Genomic DNA, 20521 nt, shown 5'->3' on the forward strand with positions numbered 1-20521 from the left:
TATTAATAGTTGTAAAACAGACTTAAAATATATATTTAAAATCATACATATGAAATATAAATATAACACAATACATAACAGTAGTATCTAAAATCCAGGGATTGTCATTGAGCGACTTCTAATGAGGTCTTTATAGAAGAGAAAAAAGAGGTCGTCTGACTGAGTATGTTTAAATAGTTTTGGTGTGGCACAATGTATAACCATTATTGCAGCAGTCAGGCAGGTTTAATATTAAAGCTATTTTCAGGATTACATAGAACAATGTGCATATTCTTTCACTTTTTGTGGCAAATGTAAACCTGATATTACACCTGAGAAATACAATAGATTTCGGACTCCTATACATATACTGTATACATATATCCCTGGTTAACACTTGTTTAAAAAAAATAGGCATTGTGATTAATGGATATCAATGGTCATTACAACATACAAGTTCATTCTGGTCTGACTATTTACATAATATAATAGTAAAACAAAATACTGCCCCAAATTTGCCCCAAATACTGCAAATATGGTGTAAATAATAATCTTCAAAATTTTAGTTCAGACGCACACTTTAATGTCAAGGTTAGCTCTGGTCTTAGAAAAGTCCTTTAGTCTCTTCACACCATCCTTGGTAAACTTGTTGTCAAAGAGCCTACAGCCAAATAAAGAAGAAAATATGCAGTAATTATACCACACAAATAACTAAAAAGGAATCATTACTGACTGGATTATCATACGAGGCCAGCACTCACCATATATACTGAAGAGTCGAGTTTTCTGTCAGTGCATCCATGAGAAGGTCCCCACCTTTGTCTGTTATGTGGTTGTCACGCAGTCTGTATTTGAAAAATCGAATATAGCCTTAAAACTTGTTCGGAATTTCACATATACAGTATGTTAATGTATTCATAGAGCATATGTGCACATTGTATAGCAGAAATATGAGTTGTATACAATAAGCACCCCATAATGTCTGAGTGCAGAAAGAAACATAGAAACCCAAAGATATCTTTCTGTTATTTACAGTAGCTACTACACATAGCAAACACCTATGGTTTACATATTATTATGGGCTTTGTGGACTATACACTACATATAAACTGTATATATATATATGTATATATATGAAGAGTTCAGATGCAAAACCCCCTAACTCCATTTCTGAAGACCTGCACTTCTATATTTTTAGAGAACCCAGTTGTTGGTTTGGTTTACATTCATGTACTTTATAATACATATAAATAGTTATATTACATAAATAAAATAAAAAAAATATGCAATTTTGATAGCTTTTTAATGAATAAAAATGAAGTAGCCTCTTACTGCAGATGGGGTCGCCGGCGACCCTATTCACTATTTGCTGAAAATACTCAACCACATCATAACAACATTCCTAAGACAGTACAGAGTACAATGTCGGCGACCCTAAGGTTATAATGTAGGCGCTGCGCTAAGGGGTTAAGATTATTTTCTGAAAAGGCACTTAGGGGGTTTTGCATCTGAACTCTTCATATATACCCTGAATGCCATGTCTATGTCGGTCCTGTTGCCAAGGTCAATGCAACGTATACTATACGCAGCATCAGGCATCAATAGGTTAATCACAGACCTCCTGCCATTGGCTCACCTGATGTCTTTCAAAGTACAGTTAGTCTTCAGCATGTCTGCGAGATGGCCCGCTCCTTTGACTCCAATGTTGTTGATAGCCATCCTGTACAGACAACAAAAACAACACTTCTGCTGAAGCGTACAGTATTTCTTATTCTGTTATAAACATGTTGTAACTATATTTGATGCCTGGGATAATTTGTGGAGATAGATGCACACTATGCTCTCAGTAGCTTCAGGCTTTTCAATGTGAAACGTTGTTTTCCAGATGATAATAAAAAGGTAAGAGAAGCAGTTATGGATCTGTTTCACCATCTACTACTATACGTATACACAGAGTTAGTTTCATACAGTGCAAGTGATGCAACTTGCTAAACAAGTCTGCTGGCTTCTATCAAAGTTCAAGAGAGTCCTTGTGCACAAGCCCTCAGTAATGCAGGTGCAGGTGTGAGGCAGGAGAAGGTGAATCAATGAACAAAATTCAAGAGACACCGCACACTGCTTACTTTTCTTAACTTTATTTCTCAGATCGAACCGAGAAATAATATAAAGAAAAGTAAGCAGTGTGCAGTGTCTCTTGAATTTTGTTCATTGATTCACCTTCTGCTGGCTTCTACTTCTGATCCTTTACGTGTTTAATTTGATTTGGACCAGTGGACACCTACAGCATATGGCTAAGGTTTGGACTACAATGATACTGTACTAGCGTTGCATCTGATGAAGTTTTTCTGATGGTTTTACCTGAGATCAACAACCGTCCTGTTGTCTTTCAGTGCCTCAGTAAGCACCTTGACCCCCTCACAGCCAAGGCCAGTCCTTACGACCCTGTAAACAAAGGTGCAATAAGATCAGGAGCAGGCTTAGTAGGAGACAGTACTGCAACAGGTCAGGTCAGGCCAGGCTCCTGTTCGTGCTGTTTTAACAGTCAGAGCCAATAAACTTTGAGAGACTGCGGCCTCATTCCATGAAGTTACTTATTGGCACCCGTCGAGAAAATAAACTCACTAAACACTGATGACGGCGTGGCCATAGTGCTAAAACAATTTTGTTTGCATGATACATTCCGGTAAATGACTGATCTGAAAAAGTACAGTGTGTGCGTCCTTAAAAGAAGTTAAGGTCTGGCCCTGTCGTGGCCAAACCGGTAGGGCACTCGTCTACCATGCGGCTGACCCGGGTTCGATTCCCGCCCCGGGTCCTTTGCCGGCCTTTCCCCGTCTCTCTCTTCCACTCGCCTCCTGTCACCACCTTAACTGTCCTATCATAAATTAAGTCAAAAAGACCAAAATATCTTTAAAAATAAGTTAAGGTATTTGTTTTTGTTTTGGCAATTTCAAACTTCTGTGCTAACCCTATTACATATTACACATTTTTCACAATGAAGTACACTTGACTTGACTTTATTCCTGGAAGTACAGCACAGCGCACTCTCTGTTGCTTGGAAGTACTTGAGCTGGGAGAGCCACTCACCACAGCTTCTGGATGCGGCAAGCTGGACTCCTGAGTGCCTTGGACAGCACAGCGGCTCCTTCTGGTCCGAGCGGATTCTGGCCAAGACTACAGAAGCGTGGAAAGAACAGAACAGAACATTCCGGAATGTAAGTTCCAGTGAATTCTCCTTTCCAAGAATGTCAGAGGGACGCTTGAGGAGTGTATCCTATCCTGTCATTACATGACACAGTATTGTATTACATTGCAATTACCGGTAGCAGATGTTTTTATCCAAAAGGGCTAAAAGAGGACAAAAACATGCCACACATGTGGAGGAATACCATGAGTAAGCAAAGAATAATGAGGAAGACCGAGAGGTCGAAACGTCATTGCCATTGAATGAATGAATAAAAAGAAGAAAAAATAATTTAAAGAAGAAAAAAATCCAAAGGAGTGTGCAAACCTTTTTTCAAAAAATATGTAATCTTTTTGTTCAGCACCAGGGATTGTGCACAAGTAACTCTCTACAAGTCTATAAGCAAAGAATAATGCATTATTGTCAACAGGTTGTAGGGAAATTGTAATGAGCGGAGTTAGTAATTGTTGTGAAGAGAAGCACTCTTGGAAAAGAGAAGACTTCTTCACAAGCAATAACATTGGGGAAAACCGGCAAAAATGGTCAAAGAAAGGATCTTGATAGTCCTACAAAGATGTGACCATACATAGAGTGGCTCTTCTTTACAGTGTGCTGCTGGGCTGAGAGGACTGAGGACCAGTGGACCTTGACAATGGGTCTGATATGACGAGGGGTGTAAATCACTGCCTCCATGACGGTATGATTCCATATCTATTTGTTAAGGCAGCGATTGGCCCCCTGAAACGATACAATTCGCTTCGATCGTCGGCTGTAGGATCGTTGTATCGTTGCATCGATCGTTGCACAGCGCGCTAAGCCCCCCCACATTTGGGCTTGCATGCCCACGGGGACCCCGGTTCGAGTCCGGGCGGGGTCATTTCCCGATCCCACCCCGTCTCTCTCTCCCACTGTCCTATCCAAAAATAAAGGCATAAAAGCCCCTAAAAATATATTTAAAAAAAAAGACCTCACCTGAGGGTGCGGAAGAGGGGCAGCACGGGCAGTAGTCTCCGCAGCCCCTGGGCGTCCAGTCCCTGGCAGTCCAGCCTCAGGGTGTCCAGATCTGGGCAGAGCTGCAGCAGGAAGGCCAGCTCGCTCCAGTCCCTCTGCTCCAGAGACACCGCGGCGGTGGCAGGATGCTCCCCCTCCGATTCAGGCCTCTGAGCCAGGACCTGCAGCCAGCTCTGCAGCCGCTGGGACAGCCCAGCGTCCTGGGCCTCGTACAGGCAGTGGCAGACGTTCACCTGCCTCTCGGGGCAGAGGCTGCTGCTGCGTAGCTGGGATTGGAGGAGAGACAGGAGGAACGAGGGAGGGTGAGAGGAGGAGGGAGAGGAGGAGGAGGAGGAGGAGGAGGAGGAGGAGGAGGAGGAGGTGCAGATGAGAGATGGAGTCCTCCTGCAGGTGGGGAAGAGGCCGTCCAGGATGGAGCGTGTTCGGGGAACCAGGAGGCCACAGACAAACCTGATAAAGACCAGAGAGAGAGGGATTGAGATTAGTAATTGGTAGTAAATGTGTTAGTAATGCTGGTGGAACAAATGCTCTATTTATGTTTAATCCCACATAGATATAAATCGTAAACTGGATTTACATCAGGCAAAAACATACATCAGGCATAACGGTGCATATGACGAAAATGTATAAAAATAGATTTTTTTTGTGACAAAATTGGAAAATATGGATAATAATGGATAATATGGATAATATTCTATAACACAGTACTTAATATCATTAGTTGTACCTGCAGAACAAATCCATGTGGCCAGACTGATGCTGCACACTCCACAGCAGAGCCCTCTTCACATGTTTCCTCAGGAGACCTTTGGCGCCACCTAGCTTTGTGGAGGCCGAACACAACACCCTGTGAAGAACACCAAGTGGAAGCTTCACCGAGCTGCTAGACTGAAGCTGGACCCCGGCAAACGGATCCGAACCGCAGAGAGCATCCAGCACAAAGTACAGCGCGGCCAGGTACTCCTGCACACTGGTGTGGATGAAGTAGAAGGTCCGCTGGAGCGTGAGCGAGGCCCGGTCCTCCTTCAGGATCTCCACCAGGAAGAGACGAGAGAGATCCGCGCTGTCCAGCGAGAGGGCGGCCAGGTCGGAGTGCTCGAACAGCAGCCGCCGCTCCAGGAGTCCTCTGAAGGCCAGGGCGCCGAGGGACCTCAGCACCGGCCGGCTCTCCCCCAGGACAAGCGGAGCGTCCTGCAGGAGGCGCCAGTGGGAGTCCTCCTCCCTGCCTTCCCCTCCGTGGAACACCAGGATGGACTTGAGGAAGCAGCAGTAGATGTCTGTGATGGTCAGCGTCCGCGTCGGCGTGGAGGACCTTGTTGTTGTTGGGGCTAGTCCGTTCAGGAGGGCGGCGCCGGGATCAGTAACAGTGTTTGTTGCAGGGAGTGCTTTGCTTTCAGATGCAAAAAAAGACTGTGCTGCACTGGCTTCAACGGCAGAGTGTGTTGCATTGGGCATCTCTCCTTCAGATGCAGCAGGGAGGGTGACACTGGGTACAACAGCAGACCGCGTCTCACTCTCAGATGCAGTCAAATGTGCGGCAGCAGTCAGCGCCTCCTCACTTTGTGGTGTGCTTTTGTTACCACTGACAGTCGCATGCTTGGACTCGTGCTTTGTAAGCGCGGGACTGCCGCCGTGCAACGCTGTGGACACGATCCAGCAGAAGGCCGGAATGTGACACATGAGTTGCAAGGGCTTGTGGGTAGAGACATAATCCCACACCTCTGTGCCGGCCTGCGCCTTGGCACAGTTGTGCCTGAAGTACTCCTGCTGTTGAGCGGGAGAGAAGCCCAGCATGTTGCAGAACACGCTCACCAGCTCCAGGGGGACCTTGGAGACGGCATGGGGCCGCGAGGTGAGGAGGACCGAGGCACCCGGTAACAGGTTCCCCTTGAGCAGGTTCACCACCAGCGCACCTACGGGCTGAGCGCGCTCTGGGTCGGAACACTTCGGGGTACGACGGAAGTCCAGCGCGGAGCGGAACTCGTCGAGACCGTCGAGGATGACGAGAATGCGCTCAAGCTTATTGGCCAAGATGTCCGCCATGATGGGCTTCAGGTGGCTGTAATGCATCGCCAGGAGCCCCTGCAGAGATTCCGGCTCGCCGATCAGGTTCAGTTCTCTGAACGACAAGGACAGGATGATCTTCTCACAGTCCGTCTGCGTGGACCACTCGTGGACCAGCCTCCTGACCACGGTGGTCTTACCGCTGCCCGCCACGCCTGACAACAAGGTCAGCCCATTCCCAGGGATGGACAAGAGTCCCTGGTACATCTCCCTGAACACGCATATCTCCTCCTGGTGCTCCTGCCCGGGGGGTGTCTCTTGTGCACGACCCCGAAAAAGTTCCCCGACAATGGACGCCTCGTGCTGGTACTGAAGATGAACCTCGCACCCTTGCCTGATGGACATTGTGATGTCAGTGTAGGATCTAGCTTTAGCCTGGCTCTGAGTCTGTGTCTGTGTCTGTGTCTGTGTCTGTGTCTGAGTCCGAGTGTTAGCTTTGATGCTACCACCAGCGGGCTTTGGGCCGTGCTTTTTACCCAGTACGTCTCGATGTCTCTGCAGATGCTGCTGCAAGCTCTGCCGAGTGGCGCCACTGAGGCTCTCCTCCTCGGCTCCTGAAGGTCGCGGCTCCACCCGTGGCATGACCTTGAAGAAGGCGCAGCAGGCGTCCTCTCCCCGGCCGTACAGCACGTCCAGCAGGTTCCGCATGCGGTCGCGCTCCCCCAGCGACCCGCCGCCCCTCACGAAGCTCACGTCCTCCTCGGTGACCGCGGCCGCCTGGTACAGCAGGTCCAGGAGGGAGGTCACGTGGCGGCTCCAGGCCTCCACCAGCTCCACGCGGCTCTCCCGCACCTGCTCGCTAAACGGCCCCACCGCCATCTGCTTACTGTTGGGGGGCGGTACGCGGCAGAGGAGGTCACCTAAAAGAATACAACACACACACAAACAGAGGAGTTTGCAGTGTTAATCCGGGGCTCTCCCGCACCTGTTCGCTAAACGGCCCCACCACCATCTGCTTACTGCGGGGGGCGGTACGCGGCAGAGGAGATCACCTGAAACAGCAGGTAAAGAATACAACACACACACAACACAACAGAAGAGTTTGCAGCATTAATCCGGGGCTCTCTTGCACCTGCTCACTTACATGTGCACTGAAAGTCACCTGAAATGTCTGGTAGAGAATATATCAAAAAATGGCAGGCTAACCCGTTAAGACACAGCTTTATAAATTAGTTGTTACCAGAATGGCAATGACCAAGTTGTAGTGCATTACTAAAGGCCCCGTGTTATGTCATAGTAGTGTAGTACTATGGTAGTTAACTTGTCAATCATTATTACACCGTGCCACTGGAGGTACGGCGTGCATTATGGGGCTACGGTTAACATTAGAGATGCACCGGATCCTGATTTTAGGATCCTGCCGGATACCGGATCCACTGCTTAAGATCCTGCCGGATCCGGAACCGGATACCGGATCCTACGAAAGGGTTGAAACACATAGCCAACTCGCACACATGGCCCTTTTTATTACGTTGGCGCAAACTATTTTTAAGACTCATTGGCTTACTGCCACACTGCCTTCAACGGCCGCTTCCAAAGGGCTTTCACTCCATGCAGCGATTGGGGTTGTGAAAGACTGAGGGCTTGGCTATACGGGAATGATTTTCTATGCCAGTGACAACGTTCCCCTGGACTAACCATATGAAACCCACCAGAAACGTGGCCCAAAACGAGTTTTTTGAATAATGGGTTCCAGAGTGCGAAAATCGAGTAACGCAGGCATTTGCGTTGCCATTGTTCCAGGCGAAACGGATTTGTTTACATCTGCGTCACAGCCACATGGCCAAAAACAGTGAGGTATCTTCACAGTGACCACTGGCTTTGCGCACAACATTAATTCCATGCACAATGGCATCATCAGACAACTGTTTGTGTGGACTGTGGAGACTCTTTCATTTCTACCACGGTCAATATTTTACGTTTCAAACTGCCCAGTGTGGGTCACTCGTGTTCAAAATCTTCAAAAGAAAAAACCTGACTAACACGAAGCAAAGCTTCATATTATCTTTTAACTGCGCACCCAAACAGTTATCAGCAATGCATATTATTTATATGTCATTAGTTGAAACAGGCGTAATGGGCAGAAAGAGAAGGAGAAGCGGTGAGCGCGCAGCAGCCTCCAGAGGAGGGAGAAATACCAACACCTATATTCAACACCTTAGTTTAAACTTCTCAAATAAAATAAAAAACAGCATAAAGTGTAGAACGCAGATGCCTAAATGGCAATGATTCGCAACTCTAGTCACTCCACAAGCTACACAAGGTGCCACATGCGAAAAGTTGGTAGCCTATTTTTCCACGTAGCACTCACTTTAGCATAATGAAAAATAACAACTATGCGATGCCGGTTTTGAAAATAAGTCGGCTAGCAGCAAATGCTAGTACACATGTTGGGATAAGAAATTCCTTTAGTAACTTGACATGCTCCTCCTGCATACAAAACATCATACTTAACTAATGAAAGGAGTAAAGACATCAGACTTACAACTTCGTGAGGGCCAACCAGTTATGTAGACTGTAAACTCCCTGGTGATTGTTCTAATGTCTTCCAAAATATTCCAGAAGTTGCAGCATGCATGCTTATTCTTGTAAGAGCAACTAAGCAGCATGATTCAGCACAGTCTGTTGTTGTATCTAACTTGTCTCTGTGGTATCTAGTAATGTTCAATTATGCAGCTTGCACATTCTGATATTCTGAACCTGCTCTATGTACGCGCGCATAATAAAACCGTCTTTCGCTTTTTACAAAGGGGGGAAATGACGCTATTTTTTAAAAAACTGTCCATCGCTTAAAATGGACATAACTTCGGAATGGGAGAGGCTAGAAATGTATCGTTTTTAGTAATAAAAAGCTAAGATCTTCAGCCTTTAAACAAGCCATGGCATGTGTCTGTAGATCTAAAACAAAATTTGCTGGGTCTGTTAAATTTTTTTTAAACTTTCTGGCACTAGACTGGTCTAAGGTCCCTGCGTGACAGGTCATTTGCATGATAAGAGTATGGGCGATCACGGCCATTAGCGAATTCTCTGTTCTCAACAACTTCACATAAAGAAATGTGTATTCTGAAGCAAGCCTGTCGTTGTCATCAGGACCTGATTTTATACTGAAACATGCTGTATGGTTGCAACTTAATTGCAACTCGGATTCAAAAATACCCGCGTTGCGGTGTCATCTGGCCGAGGCCTGACTGAAAAGGCTACGTAAATAGTAGAGATGCCCCAGATCCTGATTTTTACGTAACTGCCGGATAACGGATCCACTGCTTAAGATCCTGCCGGATCCGGATAGTCTGAAAAACCCTATTATCCTGCCGGATCCGGAACCGGATCTTGGATCCTGTACATCTCTAGTTAACATGTATGTTTATTTAGGATAACAATATCTTCTTCATACAGTATGTGTCCCTGTACCAGAGGCAAATACAGATCTGCAGCAGAAGTCACCTGAAAGGAAAGGTGAGGTAATACTATACAGATTCAGAATGTAAAAAAACTCTGACATTGCCATGAGGCAATTAATGCGTTTCATTAAAATGTTCACTTGTGGCAAAGGCACAGCCTAACAACAGGGATTGATGAAGGCTGGTGAAGCAAATTGTGTAAAACACTGCTGTGTCAGCAATGTCAGCAGCCTATTTTGCCTGTGTCATCACGGCGTCAGACAATCCATCACTTCCTATAATGTGGAAGTGTTCACTGCAGACTCCTTTGGTAATGGGCCTTTCTCAAAACCTAGGACTGGGTCCTTCCAAGTATATCAGCCTAATTAGTCATGCCCAGTGATTGGATACTCTTTGGTGAACTGTACAGAATCATCCAATCACTGGGTGTGACTAATAAAGAGTATCCAATCACTGGGTGTGACTAATTAGGCTGATACACTTGGAAGGACACTGTCCTAGGTTTTGAGAAAGACCCAATGCGTGTCAATGAGGTGAAAGGTTATGGAGAGACAGGCACAGGATTTAAAGGGACACTGTGCAGGAAATGGTCAAAAAGGGTACTGCAACTATGCTGCTCATTGAAACTGGGAGCCTATTGCCAAATTTTATCTTTTCATGAAAGTTTACATTAAAGGTTTTCCCAAGTCACTAGCCATTCAGGTATTCCACTAGCCACAGATTGGCTATTATATTGGTTTTTTTATCATCATGGTGTACATACGCCTAACCGCAGAAAATGAGGTGCTAAAGCAAGATAAGTGTATAGCTTTCTACATGGAAGTACATCAAGCAAATAGAAACTGAGTTACTGAGCTTTTTCTTTAACGTAAATACAAACAATTGATACACAAGAGGCACAGAATATAGTCTACTGTGATGTGTATGAGGAATAAGTTGCTGGCCAAATTGGCTAATGACACTGAAAGTATTACTAGCCACAGCTAAGTTTTACCAGCATTTGGCCGGTTGGCAGGTGCCAGTGTCAAGCCCTGTTCCCCATACAAAAACATGCGGAAACATTTGTTGCACTACATTCACACATACTGTATGTCACATATTGTGCGGTATACAGCACTCCTCACATTGACAATGCAGCCGACCAGTAAGTTATTCCAAGAAGCTGGCTCAAAGGTAAACCAGGTTAAAAACCTTGAGGTAGTGGTAAAAGCAGTGAATAGAGGAGTCTGGAGTTCTCACAATGTTAACTAAATGGCAGCTGCAAACTGTCTGATATCAGGTTCACCACTTTTGATAGGTGAACTTATCCATACTTACAGTGGTGTAGTCTACGTAGAACGCGGGTATACAGAGTATACCCACTTCTAAATTTCAGGGATGTCAGTATACCCACTAAAAATGGATTGATCCATTGATTTGAATAGCACAAATATATACAATATACCCACCTCAAAAAAAATCTCAAATATACAGTAGGCCTATACCCACCATAAAAAGTAGACTACACCACTGCATACTTATGACTTGTTCTTGGAATAGCCTCCTTAGCTCCCTCTGCTGGTATTAGTGAGGTATTGGCCTGTCCGGCTATGTGTCAGTGCCATCACCATGATGGTGCCAAAGATGTTCTTACTTGTAATAACCCCAATAGAACGTATCTGACGGTGCCTGCCCTGTCTGTGACTTACTACCTGTGTGTGTGTGTGTGTGTGTGTGTGTGTGTGTGTGTGTGTGTGTGTGTGTGTGTGTGTGTGTGTGTGTGTGTGTGTGTGCGTGCGTGCGTGCGTGTGTGTGAAAGTTTCTTTGTTATTCTCTCTCTCTCTCTATCTCTCTCTCTATCTCTCTCTCTCTCTCTCTCTCTCGATGACTAAGTGAGTAAAGGTGCTTTCCCTCCAAGTTCAGTGCTGCATTCACTGCAGCCTGTGGGGAGTGTGAACAACAACTGATCAAGTCACAGGTGGCTGCACATGCTTGTGGTCGTGGATTGCGTCAATATGATCTGCTCTGCATCCCTGTAAAATCAGGCGGTGCAGAATACACAACTGCATCTATGGGTTTGGTACACTTAACCCCTGAAGGCATCTGTATGCCACAGGTCTGTGGGCTGAAGGAACATGGGTAGCCTACAGGGCATACTTTGTTTTACTTCAATATTTTTCTTGGCAGAAAAAGCAACCAATCCATCTGTTCTAATTACATAAATAACCAAAAACAGTAGGCCTACTCTAGCAGATTTTATACCAACGTACAACTCAGTCACTTGCAGTATATTTTATTTATATTTCATAATAGTATAATTAATTAATTAATTCACAAAAACACTTTATCGGGAGAGTTTCTGATTCTTGCCTGAATAGGCTACTGCTAAAACCTTGTCATCAGCTGCAGCCAGAGAGCACCTGTTGCAGCCAGGTTCTTATGAAGTCATTGCAAGCTGCCCCTTGGGAATTCCCCACCATTCACTTACAGGTTCTTGTACATTTACAGCGCAACTTGCAGTGGAGGAAAGTGTGAGAAAACACATTTAATAAAACAAAAGTACATCACGTAGGCCTACCGGTGTAAATATGGCTATTCTGACCGTCGTGCAAAGATGAAATTCGTGCATTCGGTCAGCAACTTACCTGGCGGAGAGGAGATGAGAGTGTAGTTTCTAAAAAGTTAAGCCAGCCCAAAGATTCATCCCATTCGTATCCACTTGAAGAAGTTTTCAGGAAATGAGGCAGTGAGCGTAAAACAATGTAACCAACAACTCTTTACGCACCCTCGAGTCGAGTCTGATGAAATTCTGGAACTTTCCCAACAAGCGAGTTACTCCCAGATAGCAAAACCCTCCGGCATCTTTCTGGATCTTTCTGGCATTTCTCTGGGGAATGTACGATTTCAGTTGATTCCGGCAAATGAATGGCAACGTGGGAATAATGCCAGAGATATTCTGGCTTTTCACTGGAATGCCACCCAAATAACAAAATCGGTGATGCAGGAGGGCGGAGCTACAGATACTTTATGGTTCTTTCCCGGCAAGTTGGAATATTACCAGAAAATATTTTGTTGGGGTGGGGGGGCTTTTTTTAAAAACCTAGGGCCCAGGCAAAGATGACAGCGGCCCTGCCCTACGGAGACGGTTGACACGCATGCTCATTTAGGTGAGACCGACTTCATCCTGGGAATCTTTTCGGCGGGACAGTACAGTAGTCTAGTAACGAACCTGGACTCGATCTACTAACTGAACTAGCATATGGTGCTGTGTAAATTTGCATTGAGGTAAGTAAAACGATTGTTATACTTTTGCCTAATAACTAGGCTACACTGTAGGCCTACTCACTTACATTGTTCTTTGTTGTGTTTACCTGTGCTACAAGCTGAGGCAACATTTCTTGAGGTAATTTTCCTTTGGAGATAGCTAACATCTAGCCTACGGTATTTCAGATGTTTGTTCATGACTAAGTGCCATTAGGTCTCTTGACAGGCGTTTCAGTATGTATGAATTCATGTTATGTCATGTCATAGCTTTTAATTGGTTTGGAGGACAAGCTAGCGACCCTTGCTAGCATAGATGGCAGCTAATCCTTTTTGGACATTCGGCAAACGTCAGTGTTTAGAGCTAGATGACTGATATGCCAAGACTACCGTATTTTATTCTCAATTTATCGTTGGTGTGCTATCATGGCCTTTGGTCATAACATATCGTACGGGCTTGAGACAGCCCGCTCGACTAGATTTCAGATGCCTGCTGAGAGCCACCCACTTCGTTGAGAACATGATGACTAATGTCAGGTCACGGATGCTTTACCCTGAGCTCTAGTTCTAGTCGAGCGGGCTGTCTCAAGCCCGTACGATATGTTATGACCAAAGGCATATGTAGAAAAGACCAACTTACTAGCCACTTTGAGTCATTATTAAGTGTGTGCTTTAATAGTAAAATTCTTGCCATTTTGGCTGGTGGAGAAAAAAGTTAATTAACAGTCCTGTGTATAACTGTAGGAGCAGACTGGACAGTGAAAGTGAATCCTGCCTGGACTTAACAGACCCCTATACCTAGAATGACCCAAACATTTGACTATTGCTCTTGTCACAGGTCAGTCCATGAGCCCACGTCTTCAGGCCAGGGGCCCGAGAGGAATTTCCAGTGACATGGATCAACAGAGATCCTCAGACAGTAAGTTGATCTTCTACATCAAATAAAGGAAATCATGTGAATTGTCTTTAAATAGAACACAAGCATTTGATTAAATAATAAATAAAAAATCAAATGTGTGTGTGCGCGTGCCCGCCCGCCCATCTTTTTGAGTGTGCATGTGCTACAAAGAAACTTATGCCAATTTTTTCTTCTTGATTATTTAGGTATATCAGTGAAATAATATAATTTGCATAATACTGAACTTTTTAACCCTGTGTATATGTAGAACAGGACTTAAACATTTGACTATCTCACTCTCGTTACAGGTCAGTCCATGTGCCACGTTCCAGCCAGGGACCAAAAGGGGGGCTTTCATCATGGGGCCAGACAGACATCCTCAAGCAGTAAGTTGATTTACATGGATGCATTCTGAAGTTGAATTGAAGTAGTTATATTGTTGTACGCTGGCTACTATTCAATGTGTCAAAGTGAAATGTATTAATTGTTGTCCCATGAAAAAATGAACTGTATTTACAAATCTCAATGTATCGTTCGAGGGATAAGAGTTTAAGAATGTTGTTGCAGGTGAAATGATCATTGAAATTTGCTGATTCAATGCCATTTTTGTATCTTTACTTTTTGGAGAAATAGAGAGATGCATCCAGGCCACCCACTAGGAGGTGGAAAATCGTACGAAGAGGTGGCTGTACCTGGCAGCAGACTGAGATGGGGTGAGGAAGAGAAGCACAGACCAAGAACGGAATGTCAGACATTTGCCCTTTTTATGCCCAGCACACACAGACACACACACACACACACACACACCAGCATATAAACATGCACATAGACACAGGCGCACGTGCACACACATACACGCACTCTCAAACAAGATGAGTCTCTGGTGATGTTGGCAAATAATCTGAATCGATACACACGGCAATGAATCCACCATCGTGCCCCACCTACGCGAGTCCTGTCCTTCAGCATTGACTTTCTCCCCAGGTGTGGTGTGCCTTCATCCGAACCACAATGGCATCCCAAGCAGCAACAAATACCTGCACGCATGCATGCTACGGTACACACACAAACACACTGGACTGTGAACTAGGTCAGACACACACACATGCTCAAAGTAGCCAAGATCGAAAAGGCTGCATCGGTGGCTTGACTGCATCCATTTTTTGGAGGAACACCTTTGTCAATTTTGAGGAACTTTGTTGTGGGAAGATATTTTAAAATGTTGATAGTCAGACTCTTGTATACCCATTCGCTTCACTTTGATGTATTTTGTAATTGAGATGATTTATGCCACAGTGCTGAATTAACACATCATGACAAAGATGTCGCCTTAAAAAGTATGTTTGGTACCTCTGGGTCAAATGTCTCAGGAGCTCCCTGACTGCAGAACGTCTCAGGAAACTTTTTATATTGTATGCAGGGTGCGATTTGTCAGAAAACCAGAAAGGGGGATGCGTTTCAGATGTCAACAATATCAATGGAGTTACATTAAACTATGATTAAAATCATGTGGAAAAAGTGACAATATCAAAACCAGAAGAGGGGACAATCCCCCTACAAACCGCACCCTGATTGTATGTATTTTACATGTTTGTCTATATGATTAACACATGTTCACAGAAGAAAATACAATGTACGACTGCAAGGTCTTGTGCGTTTTTCTCACCGATATCTTAAAGGTTTATGCGTTACAAAATGTTTATTATTTTGTTTATTTTCTTAACTTTTTTTTTAATAACTCAAAGGGATATGTTAAGAAACGTGTTTATCATTTGTTTTTTTTGGAAAGTTCCATTTAAAACATATGAAGGGATATTTTAAGAAAGGCTGTGAGTTTAAAAAAAATGCATTTTGATTATTTTGTTTTCTTTTCTGAAAATTCTTGTTTAAAATGTCATACATTTTCAATTTCCAAAATCTATTGAATGGATGAATGTTGTAGCCTACTAAAGATAATAAATGGCCAATTTGCATGATTTATTGTGGGTTTTATTCTTTTTTTTTTTTTATTATTATTATTATTATTATTGGGAAGGTTAAATACATTCCGGCATATTTATGGGTTTTAATCGGTAGGGTTCTGGCAATCTTGTGGTAGGCTCATGGGCCATTTCTGGGTCTTCTGGCAAACATTTGGTAAGGTGCCGGCACTCTGTCGAACGTTCTTGGCATTCTACTGGCTGCTTTCTGGCATGATTCCGGCAAAATCTTGTGGGCCGTTTTAGGCCCGGGAGTAACCCCTGCATATTGCGGCATATTGCCAGGATGAACCAAGGTTTCTGGGCCATAAAAAGCCCAGAACATTTTTGCTATCTGCATTTCATTAAAACTCACTGTTCCGCTCACAAATATGGGCTCGTAACGGGCGACAAAATGTCTAGTCTTTCGGCATTTCGGCATCATTTGAACAGAACAGGTCGAGTAGTTCCTTGTTAATGGAGAGAAAACAGCGTTTCTGAGAAGTAAGGGACTGTTCGTAATTTACCGAGGGGGGAGGGCTGGTGCGTAGGGGGGGGAGGGCCATGATGAAAAAAATGAGGTTTAGGGGAGGGCCATGGCAAAAAAAATCGGAGTTAGGGGGAGGGCCATGGGAAAAAAACGAATTTATTTTATTTTATTTTCATATATTATTTTAAATAATAATAAAGAAATGCTCTGAAACACATCGCTTTGCGATGCAAGGTCCCGGGTGCATACTTTAGCACTGTGTATCTGTAGAACTATCAGGTGCAGCTACTGTAGATTGCCCGCGCTGACTCTCTTTCACTGTAGGATTAGTGCTACGGAGGAACATGCATCATAGAAAATGACCGTGAGCAAATATCAAACTAGCTGAGGTGAACTATAGGCCTATGGGCTAAACAGTTTGGGAAGTTTTGACAACGAATTGGATGGGCATTTCCAGAGGAATTTTGGAGAGGTGTTGTGTTGTAGTCAACTGGTGGTCACAGCCTCTGGTAAGTCATGATTTTATATAATGGCACCGCCGTGTGCTTTACATCTGTGTTCAATGGTCGCATAGCACCGCCGAGAGAGACGTTTGTTTTGTTTAGCTTGTGGTGTCAAGGTATTAATAAAAGTGGTATTAACAGCGATATGTTGGCTTGGGCATGCATCAACACGGTCTTAAACCCATTGGAGGAGCTAACTTGTTGTGAAGAGAAGTCTCATCACTTTGGTGATCAAAAACGGACCAACTAAGTAAGGAATTAGGTGAATTTAAAGTGCGACGGAAGAAGGGAATGTCACCAAAATTGTGCATCGTGTCAGGTAAGAAGTGACTTTTGTTTCTTGCGGTGGAGATTGGATTCGTAGTAGCACATTGGTAGGCTAGGTCTTGCCTATTGCTGGTGAAGTCTATCTTAGCCTCGGAGTTGGCTATGGGGTGAATCTATAGCACAGCCGATGGTGTGCGTGGCTTGTCTATCATAACTGTTGCCAAAATTGAATTGCCGCGGTGTGAAATGGCTGTGCTATTGTTAGATGTTTTGGACTTTTGTAGTGGTGGCGATTTGTTCCTTTTGCCTCTTGCTGCTGATTTGACCACCGTTTAGCGGCACCTTTTAGTGCATCTTAAATATGGCCAACGTCAAATGCAAACTAAAGGTGGCTTTCACACTCTCCCTGTATCAATAGCCAGCAATGGCACCAGCTGCTTTGGCGCTTAACCTACTTCTCTCACCGATCACAGCACAAACTCTTTGGCCGTCAGAGTGTAGCCTAATCACATTCGGGAAGCAGTAGGCCTATGCCTGTCTGTGTGTGCGTGCTTTTGTGCGCGGGCGGGGAGACAAGGCAGGGGTCCTGATCGTATGCATCTTGAGATACACAGTCGCAATTGCAAGAAAATCTAAATTGTTTGAAAGCCCGGTCACCTCTCACAAGTGCATCGCATAGCCTAGTCATGCATTTCTACTAATTTCACACATTGTAGACTCCCCATGGAGAAGAGAGAGATTTGCTCTTGAACACGCCCTCACCTCCACATAGGTGCGCGTTTCCCTTCCATAAGAACTTAATAATTTTGAAGTGAAATGTTAAACAAAAAAGGTAAAATCTAGTCATCCTTGGTTAGGCTACATAAAACATGAAGAAGTTAGTCAGATGGGATTCGCCATTCTTCATCCTAAACTTGATTAGAATGCAGGAAATTGCATCTAAAACAAACATTTTTTTTGGGAGAGGACTCCCAGACCCTTCGCTGACTACAGCACCCCCTGGTCAAAATGAGTTCCTGCGTCCCTGCAATTTGTCTTGGTGACAGTGGAGTTAAAAGGCATCCCATGCAGCCGCAGAGGTAGATTCTAGCGGCTTCTCATAGGTATCCACTGATATCGATAGCACATAATAGTGCAGACAACCGCCCTTGATGTAGGCTACTCTGACTGTTGTCATGATGGTTGTTCATCTACCAATTTTACATATTACATTTTTGTACCTGTAGGGGGAGGGCCATGGGAAAACAAAATTGAAGTGGGGGGAGGGCCATGGGGAAAAAAATTGAGGTGGAGGGGGGGGCCATGATTTTTTTTTTTGACCGGACTTCCAGCGCACCAGCCCTCCCCCCCCGGTAAATAACGTACAGTCCCTAAATGAATCATGACTTCAGATGAGATCCCCCTCCTACATTGTCTACAGAAGCTAATACTTTCAGTTTCATATGCCCTCCCCATGCCCCTACTACAGTGAGTGGCACTGACTGTACCTGATAGCCTATATTGGCCTGACGGATTCAATGGTAGTCATACATAGCCCCTACACACATAATCATAGAACTAGTGTTTTTTTTTCTCTAAAAAGTATTGTACACTATGGCCTATATAAATAGACCACACACAGGCAGTGTATGCTGTAGGCCTTGGGTGTGAGAGGGTTTTTTTCTTAGTGCAATATATTCAAACAAAATGGAAAAATACCAATTATTTAGTGCTTTATTTTCAACTTTCAGTAGATATTTGACATTTTATATTATAGAATATTTTGTCCATTTATACAAGTTGTGTGCATAATAATAAGTGAATGTGGTTTTCTATTAGGACCATAACATGTCATGTTTTATTTGCAAGAATTGACACTTTAAATTTAATGACGCCACCCCAGAGTACATTATTAGGTCAACAATGCCAGACACACCTCTGAGAATAAAAGAAGATGTTGACAATAGACAAAAGTTGATCATTAACCATCATGAGTGTGTTAAATATTCGTCTGTAGCTAAGGCACAATCGTGTGATTCTGAAGGGGAAAATAAAGAAAAGCATAGCATGCCATACACATTCTGACTCATCTCTAGTCTAGCTTTGAAAGAATCCCGTCTCCTCCTGTTAGTGCAGCTTTGCCACATGAAGCTGTACTCTGGTCTCTCTAGAGCTAGAAAGGATTAAGAGTACTAGTGAAGGGGAGTGGTGTTGCCCCACCAGGATTTGAACCCATGGGTACCCACAGGGCCAGATTAAGATGGCCTGGGGCCCCTAGGCTACAGGTTGCTGTGGGGCCCCCCGGCGGGCAAATTTTGTGTCTTTTTGTGGGGGCCCCCGGAGGGCAAATTTACATAGTGTCAATTACGAGCTAGGGATTAAGGAGAACATGTCTCCCAATTGTAGAAAACATGACAGATTATTTTTTTCAATATTGCATCTGTCACAATTCTGCAATTTTTCGCTTTTGGCCAGTCACGGGCCCCCTGGCATGTGGGGAACCCTGGGCTGCAGCCATATCTAGCCTGTGCATTAATCCGGCCCTGGGTACCCAACTGTGTCACCCGGGTCCAGGTACCCCAGAAGGTCCGTTTTCGAGTCCTCACAGGGCAACCCCACTCCCCCTTAGCCTGCAAGAGCATGTACTATGGCTAGAAGGTGCACCACACGTGGGTCAAATATTGCAGACAGTTCCAGTTGTTTTAAGTGGGAATGGTTTCAGTCTATGCAGTTCCTCTAAGACATCTAGCCAACACTATAAGAGTGAGTATTCATTTCACGTACATTGAACATGCTGCAGGAGCAAATTTTGTTTCACGTTTCAAAAACCTATTAAATAAATCTTATATTGCACAAATACAAATAGTATAAAATAATTACAAAAATGTGAATCAGAATGTTTTCTTCTTTGCATTACGAAAGCAGTTGCTGTCTCTCTTATACAAAATATTTAAATGACAAAAAAAAATATAGTGTTTTTGGTCTTGTGTCTCCACTCTACATTTGATCCAAGGCATTTCTTACTAGATTCCATCCATCCATTCCATTTTTTTTGTCTTTGGTGGACGATACCAGTTTCAGGGAAGCTTACTCAGGACTGCAAAGCTGAGAATGTTGCCTATAAAGCCAGGAAATTGAACCTTTATAGGTAGAATGTTTAAATTGGTAGAAGTAGTTTATTTCCAGACCTGATGCTGCCTATTCACCATCAATTTGTGAGTATTCACTGTGGGACCTTTACACTTTTCACTCTAGATTTTTCCTACACGAATAAGTGGATCATCTCCATGTAGATCTGACATTTTGATTTACCAGTCGCAGGCATATTTGGCTTCAAAACATACTCAAGACAGACCGGTAAATATTCATTTACCTAGTAAATATTCATGAAAAGAATAATTTGCAAATAGGCAGCATACGTTTTGGAAAGTAACTACTAAACGAAACGTACACACTGAACTTTTTTTTTTTTTTTAAATCATGATTTCCACCCATAGCAAATGAAAAGGATACCACACAATACTCAATCAAGACGATAACATTTGTG

General features: G+C 44.1%; 1 protein-coding gene across 1 annotated transcript; it reads right to left on the reverse strand.

Annotated features, from left to right (window-relative positions):
* si:dkey-118k5.3 (NLR family CARD domain-containing protein 3) lies at positions 1-12450 on the reverse strand. The gene is made up of 9 exons (XM_063204503.1): positions 12264-12450; positions 5734-7098; positions 4902-5502; positions 4136-4624; positions 3067-3153; positions 2338-2421; positions 1616-1699; positions 741-824; positions 1-640 (listed from the first exon to the last, which is right to left on the reverse strand). Exons 2-9 carry the CDS (start codon positions 7055-7057, stop codon positions 547-549), a joined length of 2847 nt encoding a protein of 948 aa, XP_063060573.1. The 5' UTR covers positions 7058-7098; positions 12264-12450; the 3' UTR covers positions 1-546.
* Between the last annotated feature and the right edge of the window lie 8071 nt (positions 12451-20521).

The sequence above is a fragment of the Engraulis encrasicolus genome, chromosome 8 (genome assembly GCF_034702125.1).
Source record: "Engraulis encrasicolus isolate BLACKSEA-1 chromosome 8, IST_EnEncr_1.0, whole genome shotgun sequence".
In the NCBI taxonomy this organism is placed as follows: Eukaryota; Metazoa; Chordata; class Actinopteri; order Clupeiformes; family Engraulidae; genus Engraulis; species Engraulis encrasicolus.

Excerpts from the sequence above, each read along its gene's own strand:
- si:dkey-118k5.3 (XM_063204503.1), bottom strand. The coding sequence starts at position 7,057 with ATGGCGGTGGGGCCGTTTAGCGAGCAGGTGCGGGAGAGCCGCGTGGAG. Across the intron at positions 5,503-5,733 it reads TAACAAAAGCACACCACAAA|CCCCAACAACAACAAGGTCC; the intron begins GTGAGGAGGCGC and ends TGAACGGACTAG. Across the intron at positions 825-1,615 it reads TGTACTTTGAAAGACATCAG|ACTGCGTGACAACCACATAA; the intron begins GTGAGCCAATGG and ends TTTCAAATACAG.